This window comes from Malurus melanocephalus, unplaced genomic scaffold, assembly GCF_030028575.1.
Source record: "Malurus melanocephalus ecotype Western Australia unplaced genomic scaffold, MMel_1.1 scaffold_910, whole genome shotgun sequence".
Lineage (NCBI taxonomy): Eukaryota > Metazoa > Chordata > Aves > Passeriformes > Maluridae > Malurus > Malurus melanocephalus.
This window is the reverse complement of record NW_026624142.1, coordinates 129,650-151,142: the sequence shown is the minus strand read 5'-3', so window position 1 is coordinate 151,142 and position 21,493 is coordinate 129,650. Positions and strand designations below refer to the sequence as shown.

At 46.6% G+C, this 21,493-nt stretch overlaps 1 protein-coding gene across 1 annotated transcript in view; it reads left to right on the top strand.

Annotated features, from left to right (window-relative positions):
* Positions 1-714: 714 nt before the first annotated feature.
* The window catches only part of ATP6V0A4 (ATPase H+ transporting V0 subunit a4), a 22,423-nt gene continuing 1,644 nt past the window's right edge, over positions 715-21,493 (top strand). The window contains exons 1-18 of the mRNA XM_057386088.1: positions 715-882; positions 1,496-1,574; positions 2,212-2,306; positions 3,317-3,442; positions 3,816-3,910; positions 4,454-4,580; positions 5,089-5,171; positions 9,372-9,465; positions 10,422-10,634; positions 10,909-11,059; positions 11,810-11,949; positions 12,216-12,373; positions 12,821-12,914; positions 15,266-15,384; positions 16,294-16,510; positions 17,812-17,919; positions 19,777-19,911; positions 20,865-20,982. Coding sequence (XP_057242071.1) covers positions 766-882; positions 1,496-1,574; positions 2,212-2,306; positions 3,317-3,442; positions 3,816-3,910; positions 4,454-4,580; positions 5,089-5,171; positions 9,372-9,465; positions 10,422-10,634; positions 10,909-11,059; positions 11,810-11,949; positions 12,216-12,373; positions 12,821-12,914; positions 15,266-15,384; positions 16,294-16,510; positions 17,812-17,919; positions 19,777-19,911; positions 20,865-20,982 — 2,269 coding nt within the window. The 5' untranslated portion in view covers positions 715-765. The remainder of the gene's footprint in view (positions 883-1,495; positions 1,575-2,211; positions 2,307-3,316; positions 3,443-3,815; positions 3,911-4,453; positions 4,581-5,088; positions 5,172-9,371; positions 9,466-10,421; positions 10,635-10,908; positions 11,060-11,809; positions 11,950-12,215; positions 12,374-12,820; positions 12,915-15,265; positions 15,385-16,293; positions 16,511-17,811; positions 17,920-19,776; positions 19,912-20,864; positions 20,983-21,493) is intronic.

The following is a 21,493-nucleotide window of genomic DNA, read 5'->3' as shown; positions in this document are numbered from 1 at the left end:
ATTGGTGCCCCTTTCCCTGTGGCACACACATCTCAGCATCTGTCACTGTGCTGGGGGGATGAAGCCTCGTGGGGGTTGAAAAAGGCTCTGAGAAGGTAAAGAAACCCTTTTGGAGTGTTGCCTTGAAAGGCCAGTTTTTAATAATGACACAGACACGGTTAAGGGGATAAAAAGGTTTTACCTCAGTATTTGGGATCCCAGGTGCACAACTTGATGGCAGAATGCACACCCATGTACAGCACGGGTACAAGTTTTATAGGTTTCAGGAATTAGCATATCTATCTAGGATTCCCCAATAAGAAACTTAACAAATGCAGTAATGTCTCCCTATTCTAATGAATCCCCCCACCCCAGGATGAGGCCAGAGCCCAGTTTACACAAGATGTTCTGGACAGAAGGCTTCACTCAAGGCTGGAGCCTCAGGTTTAAGATAGCACAGGGCACACTGACTCCTTCCTCAGGATGTTTGGTCTCTCTGCCCAGCAGAACTCCTAAACTAAGCTGGAATATCAAGCTTCAGCAAGCTTAGCATGTGGGCTAAGGGGTACAGGCAGATGTATAGGGGGTACAGAAGTGTAAAGGGAAAAGCAAAAATCATCAGGCATCAGGAGGAGCTGATGGGCAGCAGTGTGTTACCTTCCAGCACTTTGACTCAGTGACCCCAATGTTCCTGCAGAGCTTGGCACCTTTTTGCCCCTCCCTGGGCGAGGAACACCCTGCTGCTGCTGCCACAAATCCTGCMAGGGCCAGAGGAGAGGAGGGGACATGGCCTCTGTCTTCAGGAGCGAGGAGATGAGCCTGAGGCAGCTCTTCCTGCAGGTGGAGGCTGCCTACTGCTGCGTGGCTGAGCTGGGCGAGCTGGGGCTGGTGCAGTTCAGAGATGTGAGTAGAGCCTGCCTGGCATGCTGGGGATGTGCCCTGGGCTGTGCCCATCCTGCCCTCAAAGCCCCTGGCAAAGATAAACCTGCCAAAAAATGCGTGGTGAGAGCGGGGCTTCCCCAAGGCTGGTCTGAAACCCAAACATGGAGACCCAAACCATGCTTTGGACAGCAGAAACCTGTTTACTTTTGTAAAAAAAAAAATCCTCTATATAAATAATTACAATTAAATACAAAAAAACGCCAACTCACAGAGAGCTGTGGTCATAAAAAAAAAAAAATTAAACCCCCCCAAACTTTACCCATTAGTATACATTATGTGCAAATAAAAACTAATTATGAGTTATTTAAGTTCTTATAAAATACAAAGCTTCTTTACAATAAACAACTTTACATCCAGTGCAGTGCTCTCTGCACCACCTCAGGACAATTCCCTCCATCACCAGGGAGCAGGGGGTGTCCCCATGAAGGTCCCCCTGTCACTCCTGCTGTCACCAGGCCACYGAGTCCTTGTCCCCCGAGGATGCCCAGGGTACTGCCCTGCCCTTTTGTCACACTCAGCGGTGTTTGCCATCCACTCCTTCAGCCCCAGGCTTGTTTTCCCTCCTGTTTTTCAGCTGAATGTGAATGTCAGCAGCTTCCAGAGGAAGTTTGTGAATGAAGTGAGAAGGTGTGAATCCTTGGAGAGGATCCTGCGTGAGTAAACGCCTGTCAAACACCATGGGCTCCCTGCCAGCCGGTGGTGTGGGATTTATTTCTTTGAGTGCTCTCACACTGGGGAGCAAAATTAGTGGCAAATTGGTGATGTTTTCATCTGARCCCCTGGAAATATTTTCCATGCCTCGGCTAATTACCGCTTCACCCCGTATAGGCAATAAATTGTTGCCCCTGTTTTGAAAATGGTTGACTGAACTGAAAAGAGGTTAATTAGGTTTTATGAAACAGCAAGGCAAATCTGGGGCTGGGCATGTCTTATTAACAATTGCCCAATTACACCTTCAGGTGATGATGTCAGCCACYCCAAGCTTGCTCCCTCCAATTCATCGCTGTTTACATATTTTGGGGCTCTGAGGCAGTGAARTGTCCTTGGATTTTCYAGTTGAGAGCAATGTTTTGTCTAAAATGCTGAGAACAGAGGGTGTTAGCAGTTCATGAAGCCTAGAACTAGGATACATGAAGAATAGGAATTAAAAATTCTTAAGGCATCATATGCACTGGGATGATGGCCCTTGTAAATCACTCCACCTTCTCACATCTCCCTGGGATACCAGGAGCAAGCAGCTGGTGACCAGGGATGGTTCTGTGCTGACATCTCTGTGCCCTTTCCTTGCAGGTTTTCTGGAAAACGAGATGGAAGAGAACGTTGAGGTAGTGAAAGGTGAAAAGTACCCGGAGACGCCTCTGCCTCGGGAAATGATTGATATGGAGGTACAGGATTGGGGTGGAAATACAGGATTGGGGAGGAGGGCTCTGGACTGTGTCTGTGATGTGCTGGATGAGCCCTGTCCTGCTGGCACAGCTCTCCCTGCCCGAGGAGGTGCTGCCCCAGCTGCTGCCTCACCATTTAGGTTAAAGCTGGCCCTGCTGCATGGTCCTGAAGGAGCCCAGTGTTTTTCCCTTCCTCTCTGGTCCCAAATATWAATGAAAAAGTTTCACTTTCACAGAATGCCCCCCTTATCCTACAGGAGGGAATAAGGAGGGATTTGGTGTTTTGCCCAGAGAGCTGATGTTAGAACCAACTTCACTGCACAAAAACCCAGGGCTGCCTGTCCTGCTGGGAGTGTGGCTGTGATGCTGCGACCTGGCACAATTACCTGGGCCTGGCTTTTGGATCTTTTGGATTTGGGGATGTTTTATCCTGGCCCGGCTGGAAGCCAAGTTCCCTGACAGGGTAATTTTAAAATGCTGCACACGTAGGTGATTGGGAAGGAAAATCAACATTTCCAAGGCTCCAGCTTCACAAGCAAATTGGTTTCCTGGTGTGTTCCAGCCCCGAGTTTTCACCCAATTTTTGGCCTTCAGCTGATGAACCTAAGCTAATGGCTGCATTTTTGGTTGCTTTTGTAGTCAGCAGACTGACAGCCCKTCAGCCTGGGCTCTGAGGTGTCTGTGAGAAACCAGAGACACCCAGCCAGGCTGGGAAACCTCCATTCACCTGCCTCTGCTTTGGTCAAGAGCATCAGAATGCCAGGAGAGGAAAACACCCCCACAGGGAATGTTTGCAATGGAAAAATGGCACGTGGGCTTTGATGGGTGTCTTCCTACAAAAAGTGTTTATTGAAGCATTCATTGAATATTTCTGTATGCTCCCTTAAAAAAAAAAAAAAAAAAAAAAAAAAAAAAAAAAAAAAAACAACAATGTTGTTTGAGGTGTGGTATCAGCTTGGGAAAGGCCATTGATCTGCTTTAGGGTTTTTCTGTGCTTGGACCCCAAATAGACAGTTCTGGAGAAACTGGAGGCCGAGCTGCTGGAAGCCAACCAGAACCAGCAAACACTGAAGCAGAACTTCCTTGAGCTGACGGAGCTCAAACATCTGCTGAAGAAAACCCAGGACTTCTTTGAGGTGAGAGGCCCCTTTGCTCTTCCAACAGAAGTGTGGGAGGTTCTTAAAAATGGCCACTTTCATTTGGTGCATGTTGCTTTGAGAAGYCTTCACCATGAGCCATTATGAGGTTTGTAAAAGCACCTCAGTCCCTTTGGAGTCTTCATTGCTCCATGAGTCAGTGGGGCTCAAAAACTTGGCTCCCAGACCTCTTTGAAAACAACATTTATGCTTTTCCATTGCTAAAATATAGTTTTATTTTTATTGTTTTTCATTTGGTCTGAATCTCCGTGGAAAGCCACCTTTTGGGGATAAAAAGGTTAGGAGAAAAAAGTGAAAACAATTTTCAAACTGGCAATGCTGAAGAGCGTTTTTTAAACCTAATGTTTTCCAGGCAGAAACCAATCTGCCAGATGATTTCTTCAGTGAGGATACATCTGGATTGTTGGAACTGAGGAGCACTCCTGCTGCGGCAGCTGCCAAGCTGGGGTGTGTATYGGGATGGCCTCCAGGCCACTGATTCCAGTGACCCCTTAGTAGGTGTTGACTGAGAATTGTTGTCTAAAGGCATSTCACCTGTGACTACTGAACTCGGGCATCTGGCCACCAGCCTGGTTCTCAGGGATGGGTGTCCAACCACAGCACACAGCAATCCCATTGCAGCCTGATGCTTTCCCAGAAAAGAAAAACAGGAGGGTAAAGATAAACCACMACTTCAGAGTTTCCACCTCCTGCACTCTCTGTGTGACTTTGAGACTCTCCATTCCTCCATTTCTAGCCAGAATTGTCTCTTCTCCTTCATCTGTTGATCTAGAGAAGTTTGGGGTTTTTTTAAGAAAGAACAAGAGGATGAAGTCAGTAGATTGAGACCAAAGCAAGGCTTGAGCAGGGAAGTTTTCCCTGGAAGTGCCTTCAGTCACAGAGCCCTGGCTAGCACAGACTGGAAAACAAGGGATYRGGAAACCRYGTGTGCTRCAGGTCCTAAAGGCTTAGAAGGGGYTTGTGATTTATTTATCTTGTAACTGTGCTCAGATTYACAGCAGGGGTGATAAGGAGGGAGAGGATGATCCCCTTTGAGCGTTTGCTGTGGAGAGCCTGCCGGGGGAACATCTACCTGCGGTACACGGAGATGGACACCCCCATGGAGGACCCTGTGACGGTCAGTACCCACCTGGCTTGGTTTTTCTCTGCTTCTGTGGGCTCTGCAGACACAGCTGGCAGGGCAAGCTGCCTCTGCAGATCTCTCTGGAGGGGAAAAGTGGGGAAGTTTGGGGATGGGGGAAGTTTCTCTGACGTTGCTTTCCCCTTTTGCCGCTATTGAGGTTGTTTGTTTTCCCTGCCAAGATGCAGGTGAGGCCTCACGGGGCAGTTGGATCACAGGGACCACCATGGCAGTGGCCTGTGGCTGTTCCCATCTGGAATTAGCCCTGTGCCTCAGTGGGACTCAGTCCCCTCTGCTCCACATTGCTCCTTCCCCCATAACCCAGAGCTGCTGCCCATGCCTGAATCCTGAAAGAGCATCTGGGGGAAACACTGCTGGTAGGGGGGATAAAAACTGGGGCTGGGGGATAAAAACAACCCAGTGGAGGGGCTGTCAAAAAAACCACACCAACCTTCCTGCATCGACCTGTGGGTGGGTTAAATTCTGCTTGAATTGTGTGTTGCAGAGAGAAGAGGTGAAGAAGAACGTGTTCATCATCTTCTATCAAGGAGAGCAGCTCAAACAAAAAATCAAGAAGATTTGTGACGGGTAAGGCAGGCCACAGTGACTCCCAGGGATGTGTTTGTTTGCTGGCAGCCCATGCTGGCTGAATTTGGAGCTTGAGATCAGATTTCCAGCTCTCCAGCTCTGCAGCCAGCCTCCCTTCCTCTCCTCAGCCCTGCTGCTCCTCACCACGACAGATATCCATCACCTTGGCACTTGGGATTCGAGATCCTAYATTTTCCAAAGTGGCATACAGCTCTTGAGAGTTTCAGTTGCTAGGATTTTAACTTGGGCTATCTAAAAGGGAACTATTGTTTAAGAAGTAGCATTCTTCCCCTGAAAACCAGGGGCCCCARCTTGAGGGCTGGGAACATGGTAATCCTCAACTTGCTCTCAAGCCTGCCTGCATTTCTTCATGAAAAGATGATGCTGTAATTTATTCAACCCTTTCCCAAGGCCTTTGAGCAATATCTGTGTAATCAGAGACAGAGAAATGAAAGCTTCATACAGCCTGACTTGTCTCCACCCCGTTAAGCRTCTTGAAAGGATAATTCAGGTTTGGATATTTTATTACTCTTTCATAACGCTGATGACCGATGAGCTTTGTTGCAGAGTGGATCAGGTTTGGTGAGAGGATCTGCCTGCTGTCACCAAACCCATTGTGGGTATGGCCCCTCAGCCAAAAACCTGAGCAGGGAGAGGGTGAACAATTGCTCTTCCAGACATCTGCACTCAGGGCAGGTCTTCCCTCACATCCTGCCTTTAGTCAGGATAAAAGCAGGTGGATCTTCCATCCAGCTGGCACGACTGACTTCAGCCCCCAGAAATGACAGAACCTTGGGGTCTGCTGGCAATTCCTACACTGGAAATGGGGCAGGGACACCTTCCACTAGACCAGGCTGCTCAAAGCCCYRYMMMMYSKSSYYKGRSACWSYSMSRGRKRKGGSRCMCMCASMSYYTCTSKGYRSWSTSTGYYMSRGYSYCWCMMCMCYCWCAMRARARARWWTYTYWYWMWAMMYMWAMMYMYMCYCTYYYMSWKTWWARMSMYWYYCCYSTWGTCCTACCACTACATGCTGTTGTAAAARGTCMCTCTCCAGATTTCTTGTTGGCCTCTTTAGGTACTGGAAGGCTGAGATAAGGTCTCCCTGGAGCCTTTCCTTCTCCAGWCTGAACAACYCAAATTTTCTCACCCTCTCTTCATAGCAAAGGTGCTTTATCCCTCTCACCATCTTCACAGCCTTCTTTTGGACCTGCTTCAGCAGCCCCACATCCTTCTTCTGCCTCATTTCTTTGCCTGCTTCGTAGATGCCCTTCAGAACTCTTCTTCCTTCTGCTTGGGCAGTTGCTGGTGGTGAATGCTTCCCACTGGATTTGTCCCGGTGCCAATGGCCTTCCAAGATCACACATTTGGAGCTGGCTGGGTGTGCCCACAGAGTGCTGAAAATATTTAATTTTGGATGATTCTTTTTTTTTTTGCCCGTGCAGTCAGAAACACAAGACTTTTTTTCTGGGAGCAAAAGACGAGCATTGCAAAGCCTGTCAACATATCCATTACTGATTGACACTGAAATCACCCAAACCATRGGCACTGCAGTGAGGGGTCAGCAGTGCTGGAAATGTGGGCAGATCCCTGCACATCAGGGAGGTTGTGATGTGCAGAGTTTCTAGGAGCTGGTGTTGCAGATGTGCTGGTAGGTTCACAGAAAGGAGCTTAGTCCAGTTTCTCTTGGGCCCTTKTAACTGAGGGAAAATACACCTGCAAAGTTAAATCCTGAAAAGGACACCCTTTGCAGGGCTAGTGAAATCATCCTTTAGGTTTCTTCTTTCAAAGTTTTTTGGTTGCTAACATGCACATATATATGGATGTTTTGCTGAGTGGCAGGTTTCTAAATTTACTAATCCTCTGGCCCTCCTTTTGTGCTCTGTGCACCACCAGCCATCCCCTGGCACCCAAGCCAACACATTTTACCCTGGCCCACCTTTAAGGCAGGGTTGGCTTTACCTAAAGCAGATGGCAGTGTCATTCCAGCCCCAGCAGGACATCCCTGCTTCGCACTAAGGCATCATTCATGATAAGTAAACATCCTGCAAAAACTGTGGGACTGGTGTAAGCCAGCCTCCTGCAAGGCAGGCTGAGGTTTGTTTGCAGAGCCCTGTGCCTCAGGTTACTCTTGTAGTCCCTGCTTGACTCTAATTGGCAACATTAGTCTGCCAATTTCATGAGCATTAAATCCATGCACAAATTTATTAGAGAAAGGTGTAGAGRGAGTGGGAAGGAGGGAAATGGGAGAATTTTTTTTTCTTCTTCCTTTTCTTGCGGCTGCCTCGGTACTAATGTGAATACTAAACTGGGTTTATCAATGTAAGGATTCCCTGCTGGATTCTCCTGGAGCTTTTCAGAGATGTCTGTGCCATTAGGGCAAAGCTGGTACTCAGTATGCAAAATGGCTGTGAAAAGATCAAAGCAGCGCTGCTGCAATAACGTTATTGGGAATGGGGGAGCCATACAGCATGGAGGAATAAGCTTTCAAGTTTGATTAAAAATCCTTATTAGAGATGAACTAAGAGCTGTGAAGAATAAGGAGATGGAAATAATTAGGCAGGGTGAATAACCTTTGGAAACGAATACCAGGTGCTGAGTGAGGAGAAATTCAATTGTGGAAAGGGAAGTTTAGCTGAAGAGCACGTGCTGTCATTACACACAGCTCCGGGCTGATCTCTAGGAAACTCCAGCATGTTTTGCTCCATTTGCAACTGTCCTCACCTGTGTGTGTGCTGGAACTGATTCTGTAGAGCAGGTGGTGAAATACCCTGTGCTCAGGCAAAGCCAGAAGATGATGCTTATCTGTTCACAGAGCCTGCACATTTTTGTCTCTTAAGCAGGGATAGACCCCTGTGACCCTGTTACATCTCCTCTGAATTCATCTCACGAGCAGAAAGGCAGCCCTTCTGCAGCCCTGACTCAGTGTATCTCCGGGGCAGGATGGTGGGAACGTGTTGCCTTAGGTCAGGGGCAGGAAATCASCACTCTGCAAAGAAGAGGGACCGTGGCAGAGTGGCAGCAGTGGCACATGCACTGGATGTCACTGGACAAACCGAGCAGGGTAAAGAGGAGCTGTCTCTGCCTTTTGAGTTACTGCAGCACCTCAGCTCAGTTCAGCTCAGCTCAGTTCAGCCTTGCAGGAGGAATCGTGCATGAAGAGACTGCTATCGTGCCTGCTATCGTGCATGAAGAGACTCTGGGACTTGATGTACAGGCAGGAGAGGGAGCTGCTCCCTCCTCAGAGAGACACAGAACTGGTTTCTGATTGTAAGGRATCATTCAGGGGCTGTGTGACACTRCAGTGGGCTGGGGGAAGCACCTTCTCACCAGGGTGACCTGCAGCAGTGCTGGAGAAGGTCGTGTTCCATCCCATAGCTGAGGCAGYAYCTGCAKGGAGCTGARCCCCTYACTCACAYGTYARAATCCCACTTTAGCCCTTATACCAYACCGAACAARCCCACCTRAMCTCCCAAACACAGCCTTGGGRSTRAGCTTCCAAAAGCATTTTTAYTGCCTTGTCTAARCTGACACAACAGAAACAGCTCTCAGGTGTTTAAAACCCTTCACCCATCCTTGCCTTGCTCTCAAGGTGTCCAGCCTAACAGGTGGACCCGAAGCATAGAGCCATTCTCCTGGGTTTTTTTTTTTTCCCTGGAAATGCATCCTTTGGTTTGAATGTTTGTTTTTGCGGGGTTATTTGCTCTCGCCGCCTGCCCACGCTAAGGGCGTTCGCTCGCAGCAGCAGCTCAGCCGATGCCTTTCCTTCTCCCAGCGCCTGCAGGAGGGCAATGCAGGGACAGCGACAGCGACAGTGTTTTCCCAGCCTCAGTGCAAGAGGGACATCTGTTGGCTGCCGTGTTAGCGCGGCTGGGTGCGTTTTTGACGGGTTTCTTCGCGGTTCAGGCAGCTTGTGGACAGAAAGGAGATGTTTCACTGTTAGTGCTGTATGACATCAGGTACCGTGGATCACCCGAGACAAGGAGGGTTTTCAGCTAGAACAGGCGAGGAGAATCCTCATCTTCATGAAGTGATAAATGTAGCTGTTTGCATCTTCCTGCCAGAGCAGGCATAACTGTGGTGTGTGAGAAAAGCAACCTGCTGGGTCAGAATGAAGTGCAGCTCCCCTGCCTTTGAGCTGAGTACAGTGGAATGAAACTCAGTCCAATAACTGRTGTTTCTCACCTCTCTCTCCCCGAGGCTAGATTTCGTGCCACSGTCTATCCCTGCCCAGAGTCTGCCACCGAGCGCCGGGAAATGCTCGACGGAGTCAACACGAGGATCGAGGATTTAAACACAGTAAGTGGCAGTGGCTTCACTGGGGACCAAACCCTGCAGGTGCATTTATCCTTCTGGAAGCAGATGGCAGACCACACAGGTTATTTTCCCCACAATTACCTCATTATCTCCATCCTTGCTCACACAAGTGGCCACACAGTGCATGAAAGCCCCAAGACCACAAGCTGTAGCCCTGTTCGTGGTGTGATACACCCCAAATGTATGGCACAGAGCTACCTCAAAGAGATGGCAGCTTGGAGGTGATGCCTAAATCAGCTGTCTGAAACAGAGGCTGGACAAAATTGAGAGAATAAAAAGCAGTTCTATTTATTGAAGGGCCTTCAGGTGCATTCAGGGCAGTCCCAGCCCACCCAGGGGCTGCACCCACAATGGACAATGGCTCACGGGTTTTTCACCTTTTCTCAGTTTTGTCCATTTGCACATCAGGGCTGAATCCTCCAATTACAGCTCAGCCAATGCAGTCATTCACTCCAAGTTGGCTCCCCCCAATTCTCTGTTGTTTCCATCTCTTGGGGCCTGGCACAGGGAGGTGTCCTTGAGTTTGGGCTGCAGAGGAATTGTTTTGTCTAAAGTGGGAGAGCAATAGCTTAGTATTTTATATGCAGTCCAGAGTTATCCATTAAAGAATTACAGGATTACAGGTACATGGAAATAGAGAASCTRAAATCCTAAGGGATCAGGAGCATGTGGTGAGATGTGGGTGGGGTGTGAGCAGCTGGGCCGGGAGGCAACCCCACAGCTCAGGAGTGACCTTCAAGTGACCTCCTCTACAGTGAGAGTGACCCAGGAACATGCAGGGAGAGTCCGTGGTCAGCAGCACTGGTGCTGGGTGATCCTGTGTCCACACTGCTCCCCAGGATACCCCACCCATTCCCACAAACAGCCCCTTTTCTCCAGCCCTCTCCAGTCCCCTGYTGAGCCCATCACCCCCTGTTCATCCCTGTCCCTGCCTGCAGGTGATAACACAGACTGARTCCCACCGCCAGCGGCTGCTGCAGGAAGCAGCGGCCAACCTCTGGTCCTGGGGGATCAAGGTGAAGAAAATCAAGGCCATCTACCACATCCTGAACTGCTGCAACATCGACGTCACCCAGCAGTGTGTCATTGCAGAGATCTGGTTCCCAGTGGCTGACGCTGACCGGATAAAAAGAGCTCTCCATCAAGGAATGGTAAGAGAGAAATGTTTTGGGTCCTTGGAGCTCTCACCCAAGCAGAATTGTTTATATGTTGAGCAGATGCTCAGACTTGTCTGTTACCGTAATGGGGGGCTCCCTTTTCTGTTCCAAGCTGATTGTTTGTCCTTCCCTCTTTTGAGGAAGATCAAGATCAGCATTAAATCTTAGYGGGTTTGTGACTGCCCCATGAGCCAGCAGTGGTGTTGTGGGGCTGATTCTTCTCTCCTRTCCCCTCTGACCATGCCTGTCCTCRTCTCTGGGTCTGCAGGAGCGCAGTGGCTCCACCATCGCCCCCATCCTCACGGCCATACACACCAGGATGGCACCGCCCACCTTCAACAGGACCAACAAGTTCACCGCTGGGTTTCAGAACATCGTGGATGCCTATGGTGTGGGCAACTACAGGGAGATGAACCCGGGTGAGAAACACTCAACTGCCTGCACTTGGCTTGCATGAGCCAAAGTGAAACCTCTGAGCTCCCCTACTATCCCAAAATATGGACTCACTGCTGATGGAGAAATCCAAAATATATTGGAGCTGCTTGGGGTACAGGCATGGATTTTCTCAGGCAAAGAATTTGGCTGTTGGCCTTTTGTGAGTGATTGTGGTGGAAATAACTGAACAGATACAGGATGGGGAACAAAGTGTGAGGTGGCTGTTGTGAGGAAAGGAACTAAGCTCACAAGGCAAATGTAAGTTGAGCTCACTCTGTTGAGGCAAAGAAGGCCAGAAGGACCTGATAAAAGTGTGAAACRATGGTAGAGAATCTCAGACAAACCACTGAGAATTAATAGAAGCCTGGCAATGGGGGCCTGTGGGAAAGGGTCAGATTAACTGATTGCTGAGGCTGAGCAAGTGGGGAAACATGGTAGAAAACCTCAAATTCATTATTCTGCAAGCCAGAATGCAGCTCTCTCCACATGATATTTATCATGGTGAGACAAGGAACAAAGGATAAAACTGCAAGGAAAGCACAGGTCACACACCTGAACAATCTCTGATAGTAGAGCTGGTTCTGCCCTAGATCTGACTGCCTGGTGTGTAGGGCAGGGACTGAGGAGGCCTTTGGGGGCAGTACCTGTAAGGGASAGCCTGATGGGCCAGACTGCTCCTCTGATGAGGCCTCTTTTTTAGAGGGAGCTGAGCTTCTCCTGTTTGCCTCCTGCAGCTCCCTACACCATCATCACTTTCCCCTTCTTGTTTGCGGTGATGTTTGGGGACTGTGGCCACGGTGCCGTCATGCTGGGCTTCGCGCTCTGGATGGTCATTAACGAGAAGAGCCTTCTGGCCCAGAAGAGCACTAATGAGGTGAGTGCCAGGGAGCTGCTGCACCCCATCAGCACAGGGAGAGGCTCATCAGCCCCATTTGAGAAGGGGGACATCCATCCTCCCCCTGGCTGAGTGGAGATTGTTCGAAGATACCTGTGAGGTGGAGGTTTGGCAGTTCGACCTGCTTACAAAATTTTCTGGGGATAATTGTGTGTGTACACAGATTAGTAMATGTCTGCTACTGTTTGAGGCCCACCAACTGATGGACCTGCAGGTACTTTGGTGACTGCTTTGTCCCCCTGCAGATCTGGAACACCTTCTTCAGCGGGCGCTACCTGATCCTGCTCATGGGCATCTTCTCCATGTACACCGGCTTCATCTACAAYGACTGCTTCTCCAAATCCTTCAACTTCTTCGGCTCTTCCTGGCACATCATCCCCATGTTTAAAAATAACACTTGGAAGTAAGTGCTGAATGCAGRGAAGAGGTGAAAACACACCAAATGGAGCGTGCAGGCTTGGAGAGAGAGGCTGTCTGTGTAGGGAAGGGAAGGGCTCCCTGCTGTGGATGCAGCCGTGAATGAATCAGGGGTTTATTCTGACACACACAGATGAACTCGCCATTGAAATGGAAATGCAGAGTCCCCGGGAACACGCCTGTTTGTTCAGGCACTGATGTGCATAAAAACCTGCAGGTGTCCGGGGCTGATGCATAGAGAATGATCAATGTGAGGGAGGCTGTGGCTGTGTGGGRCCCATTTCCATGCACACAAGTGCAGAATTGCCAGTCCCAGGAAGGCTGGAGTAAGAACAGACACCCTGTGGTAGTCCCCAGCACACCTCACATAAACACACCGTGGGCTCAGACAGAAAGATTAAGCTGCAAAGGTCATTTCCCTTTTCTCTCGTAGTAAGGATGTGCTTCTAGACAACACAGTGCTGCAGTTGGATCCAGCARTCCCAGGAGTCTACTCTGGAAATCCATATCCATTTGGAATAGATCCGGTAATTAAATTAAACTGCTCTAAAAGAATTTGTATTTCAATCCTGTTTCTACATATCAGATACATCAGCAGCTCCCTGCACTCTGCTGAAGCTGTGCTTTTCACTGCYTGCTCTTTGTTCCTTTTGTAGCTGTTGTGGTTTAACCCCAGCCAGCAGCCCCACACAGCCCCTCGCTCACTGCCCCACCAGTGGGATCAGGGAGAGAATTGGAAGGGTAAAAGCTGGAGAGCCCATGGGTTGAGATGAAGGCAGTTTAACAGRGAAAGCAAAAGCTGAGCACACAAGGAATTAAGTCAWCTCTTCCCACAGCAGGCAGGAGCTCAGCCATCTCCAGGAGAGCAGCGCCCCTYCACATGCATTGGCTGCTTGGGGAGACAAACATCATCATTCCAAACATCCCCCCTTTCTCCTTCTTCCCCCCACTTTATACACTGAGCATGATGTCACATGGTCTGGAATATCCCTTTGGTCAGTTTGGGTCACCTGCCCTGGCTGTGTCTCCTCCCACCCTCCCAGGCACCCCCAAGTTCCTCACCAGCCTGGCAGCACAAAAAGCAGAAAAGGCCTTGGCTCTGTGCAAGTCCTGCCCAGAAATAACAAAAACATCTCAATATTATCAACCCTGTGTTCAGCACAAATCCAAATCACAGCCCCACAGCAGCCACAAGGAGGAAAAATTACTCCAACCCAGGCAAAACCAACACATAAGGAATATTCCTTATTCCACACCATTTACATTGTGCTCAGGCCCCACACTATTCAATACAACTTCATTAACCACCACTCCCCCTCCCATTCATCAGTCCTTCTGATGCTTTTCTTTAGCAATTAGCAATTAATAGTTTGCTGACAATTCTGCAGGCAGCAGCAAAATGTAAGGAGAAGGGAAGTTCCATTTGCCTTGAGAGTGACCTTGTGCTGCAGTCTCTTTTTTGTCACCTGTCTGCTGCACTCAGTTTCCTTACTTAAGTACTTAACTCATTCCAGAGATACCTCACCAGTTTGAAGGCAAGCTTCTAATTTTCATGTAGATTATTTATTGTATGGAATATGAAATAAATGCTAGTATTAGTTAACCACATTTTCTCCTCTGTGTCCTATTTCCCTTTTCCTTGTTGTCCCGTCTTTATCAAGAATCAAAATGCAGTTTTTAACATCAAGCTTTCCTTTTTCAATCTTCATATTATTCAAGTAACCTCCATCCCTGCTGGATGTACCCGCATTCAAATTGGTCACCCAAAGAAAATCTGTTTTCCCCTGGTTTTCAGAGACCTCTTAGTCAGTTTTTTATAAATAGCTCAGGAAATCATGTCAGAAGCAGCTCAGTTTTTTGCATGTTGACCTAGACTGCTTCTTCCAACCTGGCTTTTCCCTCTCCAAGATGAAAAAATTCCTGGGTGGGAGGGAAGAATGGCTGAACAAGAGGTGGCCCCCTCTCAGGAGATTATCCATGTCATCAGCCCCAAAGGATGGATGGCTCTTTGCATTTTGCAAATCTTGGTGGGATGGCTGAGGTGTATCTTGGAAAAAACCAGTCATCCTGAGATGAAGAATCTAGGCAGTCTCTTTGGCATCCAGTGAAGAGGCAAAGYGTGTCAAAGACACAAAAGCTAATGTTTCACCCCCTAAAATAATCYTGTCTTCCTCCTTTCTCTTCAGGAGAAAAGTTTCTTTTCTTTCTGAAAAGTGGCATCTACTTACTGTCTCCGAGGGCAGAAGATTTTGGGGTGTAGGAAGTTTTAGAAGGAAGGAGAAGCAGCTCTGAATCTCTGTAGCATAAAAAAGGCAGGGCTGAGAAGTGATGCTTGTCCTAACATAACTAAAAAGTTAGTGTAGAGRGGCAGGCAATAAGCTGAGCTCAATGGCCAAAGAGTTGAAAAGTTTTTTCTGTTCAAACCAACAGTTTGTAGGCACTTTGTCCTCAGTACTCCTCTGRTGAAGGTGGAACTAATTTTGGCAGCAGCAGGAGGGATTTTCTCACRCCTTTTCCACTTTTGCTAAAGAAGATGACTCAGCCTGAGGACAGGAAATGATGCAGAAAATATTTGGRTTCTGCTACTGGCTTTTGCTTTGGTTTCTGGAGGACTGAAGCAAAKACATAGGATCATTTAAAATCCCTGTTATTTCCTTTGTTAAACCAGGCTAACACTTTATACCTTTTAGATTAATGCCTTGGCATAGTGAAAAGTATTAAAAGGAATGTCTGGATTTCCTTTGCTTGCTACACTCWTACTAGAGCTGGTAGGAATAAATTGATGGTGTCAAAATATCAATTTCCACAAACCTTTTATTGATCAAACACCTGAAAATCTTGTYCTTCTCTCTCTCCCTCCCTGCTCCTTCACCCAAAGATCTGGAACGTGGCATCGAACAAGCTGACTTTCCTGAACTCCTACAAAATGAAGATGTCGGTTGTCATAGGGATTGTGCACATGATTTTTGGTGTGATTCTCAGCCTCTTCAACCACATGTAAGTTTGTTTTACCAAGCCTGTTGCTGCAGCAGCACACACAACTCCTCATCATTAAGCTGGTATCCTTCATTCAGGGAAAGCCTCATATTTTGGATTGATGATTTGAATTTTGACTTTTCCCCAGTGTGAGCAGAAATATCCCATACACTGTCTCACACCACAGCTGATACACAGTGCTAAGTCCAAAGGACAGACACAACATTGCAGATATTTTCTTCAATAAGCTCTCTTTTTAACTCCCTTCCTTATATTCTCGATTCTGCAGAAATATTGAAGCGTGCTGAATTAAAAATATGTAGCACCTTCCACTACTGACAATCTCTTTTGACCTAAAGAGTATGTGCATGTTTATTTCACCTGGCTTAGCAGCCCTTGGCCAGGATTTGTGGGTGTGCTTGTCTGTATCTCTGCCTCTGTATTTTGCAACAACAAATTTAAAATTGTGATAGAGTGGAGGGACTGGCACTATCACATTGAGAGACTCTCCAGAGCTGCAATGTGTGTGGTGACCTTTAAGGATAGAAAGTGTTTGCAGAGGACTGAGGACCCTACAGGGTTGATACTACATCTGGGTGTGACCTTTCTGGACATATAATACTTAACTTCGTAAATGAGCCATTAAAAAAAAAAAAAAAAGGCTTTCATTTCAATGTAATAATCTTTTGAGGTGCTGAGATACTGGCAGGTCAAGTACAAAAATCTGAAGGGAACCAGTACAACAGAGCTTTTGCATTTAAACAGTGGTTGTCATTGATAAAGCCCAAAATTATGGACTTCTTTATTGGTTAGTGATAGTTGTATATTTGTTAGGTAATTTTCCATAAACTAAGTACTGCCAGACTTGGCTGCAAACTTGTATTAATATCTCATGTATTAATTGCAGTTATTTTCCCTGATTCTTTCCAGCTAYTTCAGGAAATACATAAACATTATCCTTCAGTTCATCCCAGAGATGATTTTTATTATCTCYCTCTTTGGCTATCTGGTCTTCATGATTATTTTCAAATGGTGTCATTTTGATGTCCACTCATCCCAGAGTGCACCGAGCATCCTCATCCATTTCATCAACATGTTTTTGTTCAATTAYAGTGACACTTCAAATGCTCCATTGTATCTGCACCAGGTATGGGTCAAGCAGCTCGAATTTGCAGTGGGTGTTGTAGAGAGTGGGCATGAAGATCCAGGGAACAGGCTCAGAATCTCAAATCACAAGTGTCAGTCACAGAAGTGAAGTTTATTCTTCTGGTATTTGTGTTGGCYTTGTCAGCAGAGAGGAAAGAGAAGCTATCAATCAGTGATGCAGAGGAAATCTCTTTCCTAGTGTCATCCTTGCAAGAATAATGATGCAACTGAAGATGCTGTTGGGGAAAAAAAAGTCAGAGAAGTGTGGCTAGAAATGCAAAGCTGGGTATTGCAGGCGTGCTGTCCTGCAGTCTGGTCACGATGCTAGAGACATCTCCCTTTCTTGATAAGTTCCTATTTCATCTTTGGAAAGCTTTAAYACTTTACATTTTCACCTAAAAAAATAAGTAGAGGTATCTAGAGGACTTTCTGGCAGCTTTTTGTCGGAAATATCTCCCTTTGGAGTTCACTTTAGAAAAAATAAAAAGCAAGCAAAAAAAAAAATCGCCCCTCAGAGAAAACTTGTTGTAAAGTCATTTCTATTTATATTCTCAGAACATGGATTTTTTTTTTCTTTGATTGATTTTACATCAGCAGCATCAATGAAGAATCTGCAAGCAAATACTGCATCCAGCCCTGCATGTGCACCCACATCTACACAGTTGCACACTCTTGGCACTCCAACAGGAGTTTTARGGACAGCCAGGAGTCAGAGTTAGTAGAAACCCCTAATCAAAAGTAACTGTATTAAGGATTCAGGGGAGTTTGGAAAAACACACTTTTCCCAGCATTCAAAATGTCTTTAGATAACATTGTGCTTTGTAAAAACCCAAAGCTTTCCCAAAGTGGCATTTTTTTTCTCATATTCCTATGGCTCTTCTCCACCAGTAACAGAATGTGCTGTCTGCCTGGGTAGTCTGAATAAAAATGTTGTATGAGAATAATCACAAGGTGATCAGAGATCTGAGACAGCTTTTAAAAAATGCAGAAGTTGTAGTTTAAGGTTTCTTTGTTTGTTTTGTAGTTATTTCCTGAAAGCACTGACACTGATGTCAGGACAGCAGCAGGGATGCCACACTGCAATGTAGGAATACCTTATCGTTGTGGGGACAAGGTGTAACCAAACCTAAGCTATGGGGGTTGATGTTCTTGCAAGGAGAGGAGACACAGCCAAACAGGGAATTGTCTTTGTTGTGTTTAAAAAAATATTACCATTTTATAGACTTGGATTCCTAACCAACATAAATGTAGTTGGCTAAAGGAAGTAAAGCAACCTCTTGTGCTTGTTGTTTTGTCTTTTAGAAAGAAGTGCAGAGTTTCTTGGTCATATTTGCTCTGATTGCTGTTCCCTGGATGCTTCTGATTAAACCTTTCATCCTCCGAGCCAACCACCAGAAGGCACAGCGCATGGTAAGGGATGTGGATCCGTCAGGGGTGCAGTCAAAGCTGAGGACACAGGCCCAAAAACTGTTTGCAGTGATCTAATTCTGCATTTCCCTGGTCTCAGGCTTTCTCTGGCAGTTTCAAAGCATGCTTTATGCCACACATGCCCAGGACATGTCTGAACCACCCAAACTAGAATCACAGAATGGTTACATTTGGAAGGTCTGGTCCAACCTCCCTGCWGAGACAGGGTCCCCTAGAGCTCATGATTCAGGTTTGTGTCCAGAGAATATCTCAGAGATGGAAACCTTTCCCCAGAAGTGGGAGCTTTGCAGGCAAGGACATACCCTATTTGTTGAGCTGACACCAAGCTCTTCATCTGTCATATCCAAAACCTAAGAASATTTAGAAAGATTGAAGTGCTGGTAAAGCCAAGACAGGGAAAAGACCTCTTCTGTCAGTCCACAGCCTCCACTAACCCCCAGTTCACTGCTCTGTAGGAAGGGGGTATCTGTGAAAGTCCTGGCCTTGCAGAGATCGACACAGTTTGAAGAAGAGGCTTGCTTTAGCAGCTGTTGCCTGCTTTCTGGGCAGTGCTTTCTTCCCCAAGTGATTGCCTTCACATGAACAGAGCCCTCCTTCCTGTGGGCTCTGTGGTTTGCCCACAGCTCCTCAACACAACTGTGGCAGCTGCATTTCCCGGTTGTTCATTAATACTCTCCTTTATTACACTAAAAGRACTTCCCTTGTCAGTCAAGATTTACTTCTCTGCATAGTCAGAGTTAGTGCCTSGAGTACCTTTTATAGGGCACAGATGTTTCCATTTGAAGGAAGAGATGCTGGTTTTGCTGCTTGACCTTTTCCAACCCAGTCACTTCTGACCTATAACTGAGAGCCAGGTCCCCGGGAGACCTTTGCAGTCCTGCCCCTGCACTGCAATTTCTTTATTTTGTCATTCTTCTGGGATTTGGATGAAGGCTTGACACGGCTGTCTCCATCTCCTTCTTTCATGCCAGCAACATCTGACAGGTTTTCCCCACCTCCTGTTGTGCCCCCATATTTCTGCTCCTAATTTTCCTATGTTAGCTGTCTGATCACATCCTGCATTCCCCCAGATTTATGTGTTTGCTGCAAAGGCTGTTCTCTACGCTGACATTCAGGCAAAGCAAAGATAAAGCGGGTGTGACAGTGATTACTGCTGCAATAGGAAACAATATGTTGTCAGGAGACCTTTCCCATGAAGCCTGCTGGAGGCTATAGAGGGTGACAGGGCAGAACCTGACAGAAGCCAGGAGGTCTCTGTTTGGTTCTGCTGTATAATGGAACTGCTGGGTCAGGTTGTTCAGGCCTCTAGAAAAGCCCTGTGAGGAATAATTGAGGAGAAAATGTGGTGGCCACGAGGGTTTTGTCAATTTAAAGCAAATCAAGAGCTTTGAATTGTATTTCTGCCTGCATCCAAGGAACAGTGTGACCTTCATCAAGTCACATGATCCTCTCAGTTTTCATTGCTCTTTCACTTGATGCTAATTCCCTTGATTTGCATCTTTTAATTGAGATCATCAGCTTTAATGCACCTCAGTTTTCTCAGTTGCCAAAAGTGATGGRTTTTCTCATGGTGGCAACAAAAAGAGCAATGTGAGACCAGAAACTAGAAAATAGCTGGAACCACTGAGAAAGGCTCTATGATGGAAAATATTTGGATATTATTAGCCACTGGGTGGGAATATGCTGGTTTTGGGGTCCATGATGACTGACTATTGTTGAAGTTGTGTTCATGATATATTCCTTCATGTGTTACCCATCGTGAGGTTACTGAGGGAGTTCAGTGCCATGGACTTAYGCATTTTGGTATCAACCAAACACACTACGTTTTGTTTCTGAAAGATCCATTCTCAAGCCATCTCAGGAAACCCTGGAGGTGACAATGAGGTGGATGTCCCAGAGACCAATCACTCCAAAAAAGCTTCCCAGGGAGACCACGGCGGTGGCCATGAAGGACATGAAGGGGATGAGGAAGAGGTAAGAAAATTTGGACAGAAAATTGTTCAGAATGACACAAAGTCAAGCAGAAGAYTTTTGCAGAGCTGCCAGCCCTTCTGTCTAACAAAATAACAACACACAGTGTTGCAATGGTTTGTGTTTCCAAACAGAATAGGGTTGGAATTATCACTGAATTAATTCCTCTACACTTTTCCTTTGGTTTTGCCTGGTGATGGCAGGTGTCCTTGCAAACCTCAAGCTTTTGCAAACCTCAAGCTTTTGTTTCCTCAGGGGCAGTTGTTTCACTTCCACATTGCACCCAGAGAAGATCAACCCTTTCTCAGGAGTCAGTGAATTTTCCTTCCTCTAAACTGCAAAAGAGCATTCAGAAGTTGGCAGCCAGAAGTGTTGGCTAGGGAGACAATCCTTCCTTTGGCAGATATTGTCAAGAGCTTCTACAGCAGGAAGCAACACAGTAGGAAAAAGTGACAAAAATATTTGTAGCAGTTGGGAGTATCAACAATATTGAGYGTGGATATGGCTGGCTGTTCCCAGCCAGAGGGAATCTTCACAGATTTGCTAATTCATTATGATGAGATAGACTTATTCAGTGATATCTCCCAAAATGTGCATGCCCATAGGCTGATAGGCTGAAAGCCCCTATTTTACATAAGAATTTCTGTCTCCATAAGAAATCACAAAGACTGGCAGCAATTGGACTAACATTTAAGGAGCTGAAATTGAAAGAGTGGAACATGAGTGGTTTCCCCAATATTTGGTTTTCACTGGAATTGTATTTCTCTGGAGAGGACGTATGGGAAGATCCCACAGAACTGACACTTTCCAAAGCACTTTCTTTCCCTGGGAAATCTCTTCGTGCTGCTCAGGACATAGCAAGGAGCACAAAGAGCCTTTGGTGGAGTGTTGCTCTGTTAACCAGGAAGCTCTGAAGGAAGAACTAATCAAGCATGTTCAATTTTATGTCATTTCAGTTCAATTTTGGAGACATATTCGTGCACCAGGCTATCCACACCATTGAATACTGCCTCGGCTGCATCTCCAACACCGCATCCTACCTGCGGCTCTGGGCGCTGAGCTTGGCCCATGCACGTGAGTGGTTGCCCCACTTGAAACAGTTATTTTGATTTTGTTCAGCAAACCAGAAAGAAAAGGTRTGGCTCAAGAGCTTCCTGAGTTTATCATTTTCACTGGGATTTTTCCCAGAAACACTCAGTGGAACATCACATTCCATGAGAAATGGAATGACAGCATTTCAATGTCTTTTTTCCTTGATTTGTGATAAAAACAGATGCTCAAATACTAGAAATTGCCTCAGGCTGGAGCTTAGATTTTCAATGTCACTGATTTTTCTGAAGTGTTTTTATTAATATTGCTGTGATGCCTCTGGCTAGGAGTTGCACCTGCCCTAAAGAACTGAGCACACAAAAAAAAATGAAAACAAAAAGGGGAGGAGAGGGGGCAGGCCTGTGGTGTGGTGTGATGTGCTATGGATTGAAAAGGGTGAGGTGTACTTCTTGGCACAGAARTGAGCTTAGTGGGGGTTTGAGTGGAAGCTGATGCACATTAGCTTTACATGGAGGAGAGATATTTAAGAAAAAAA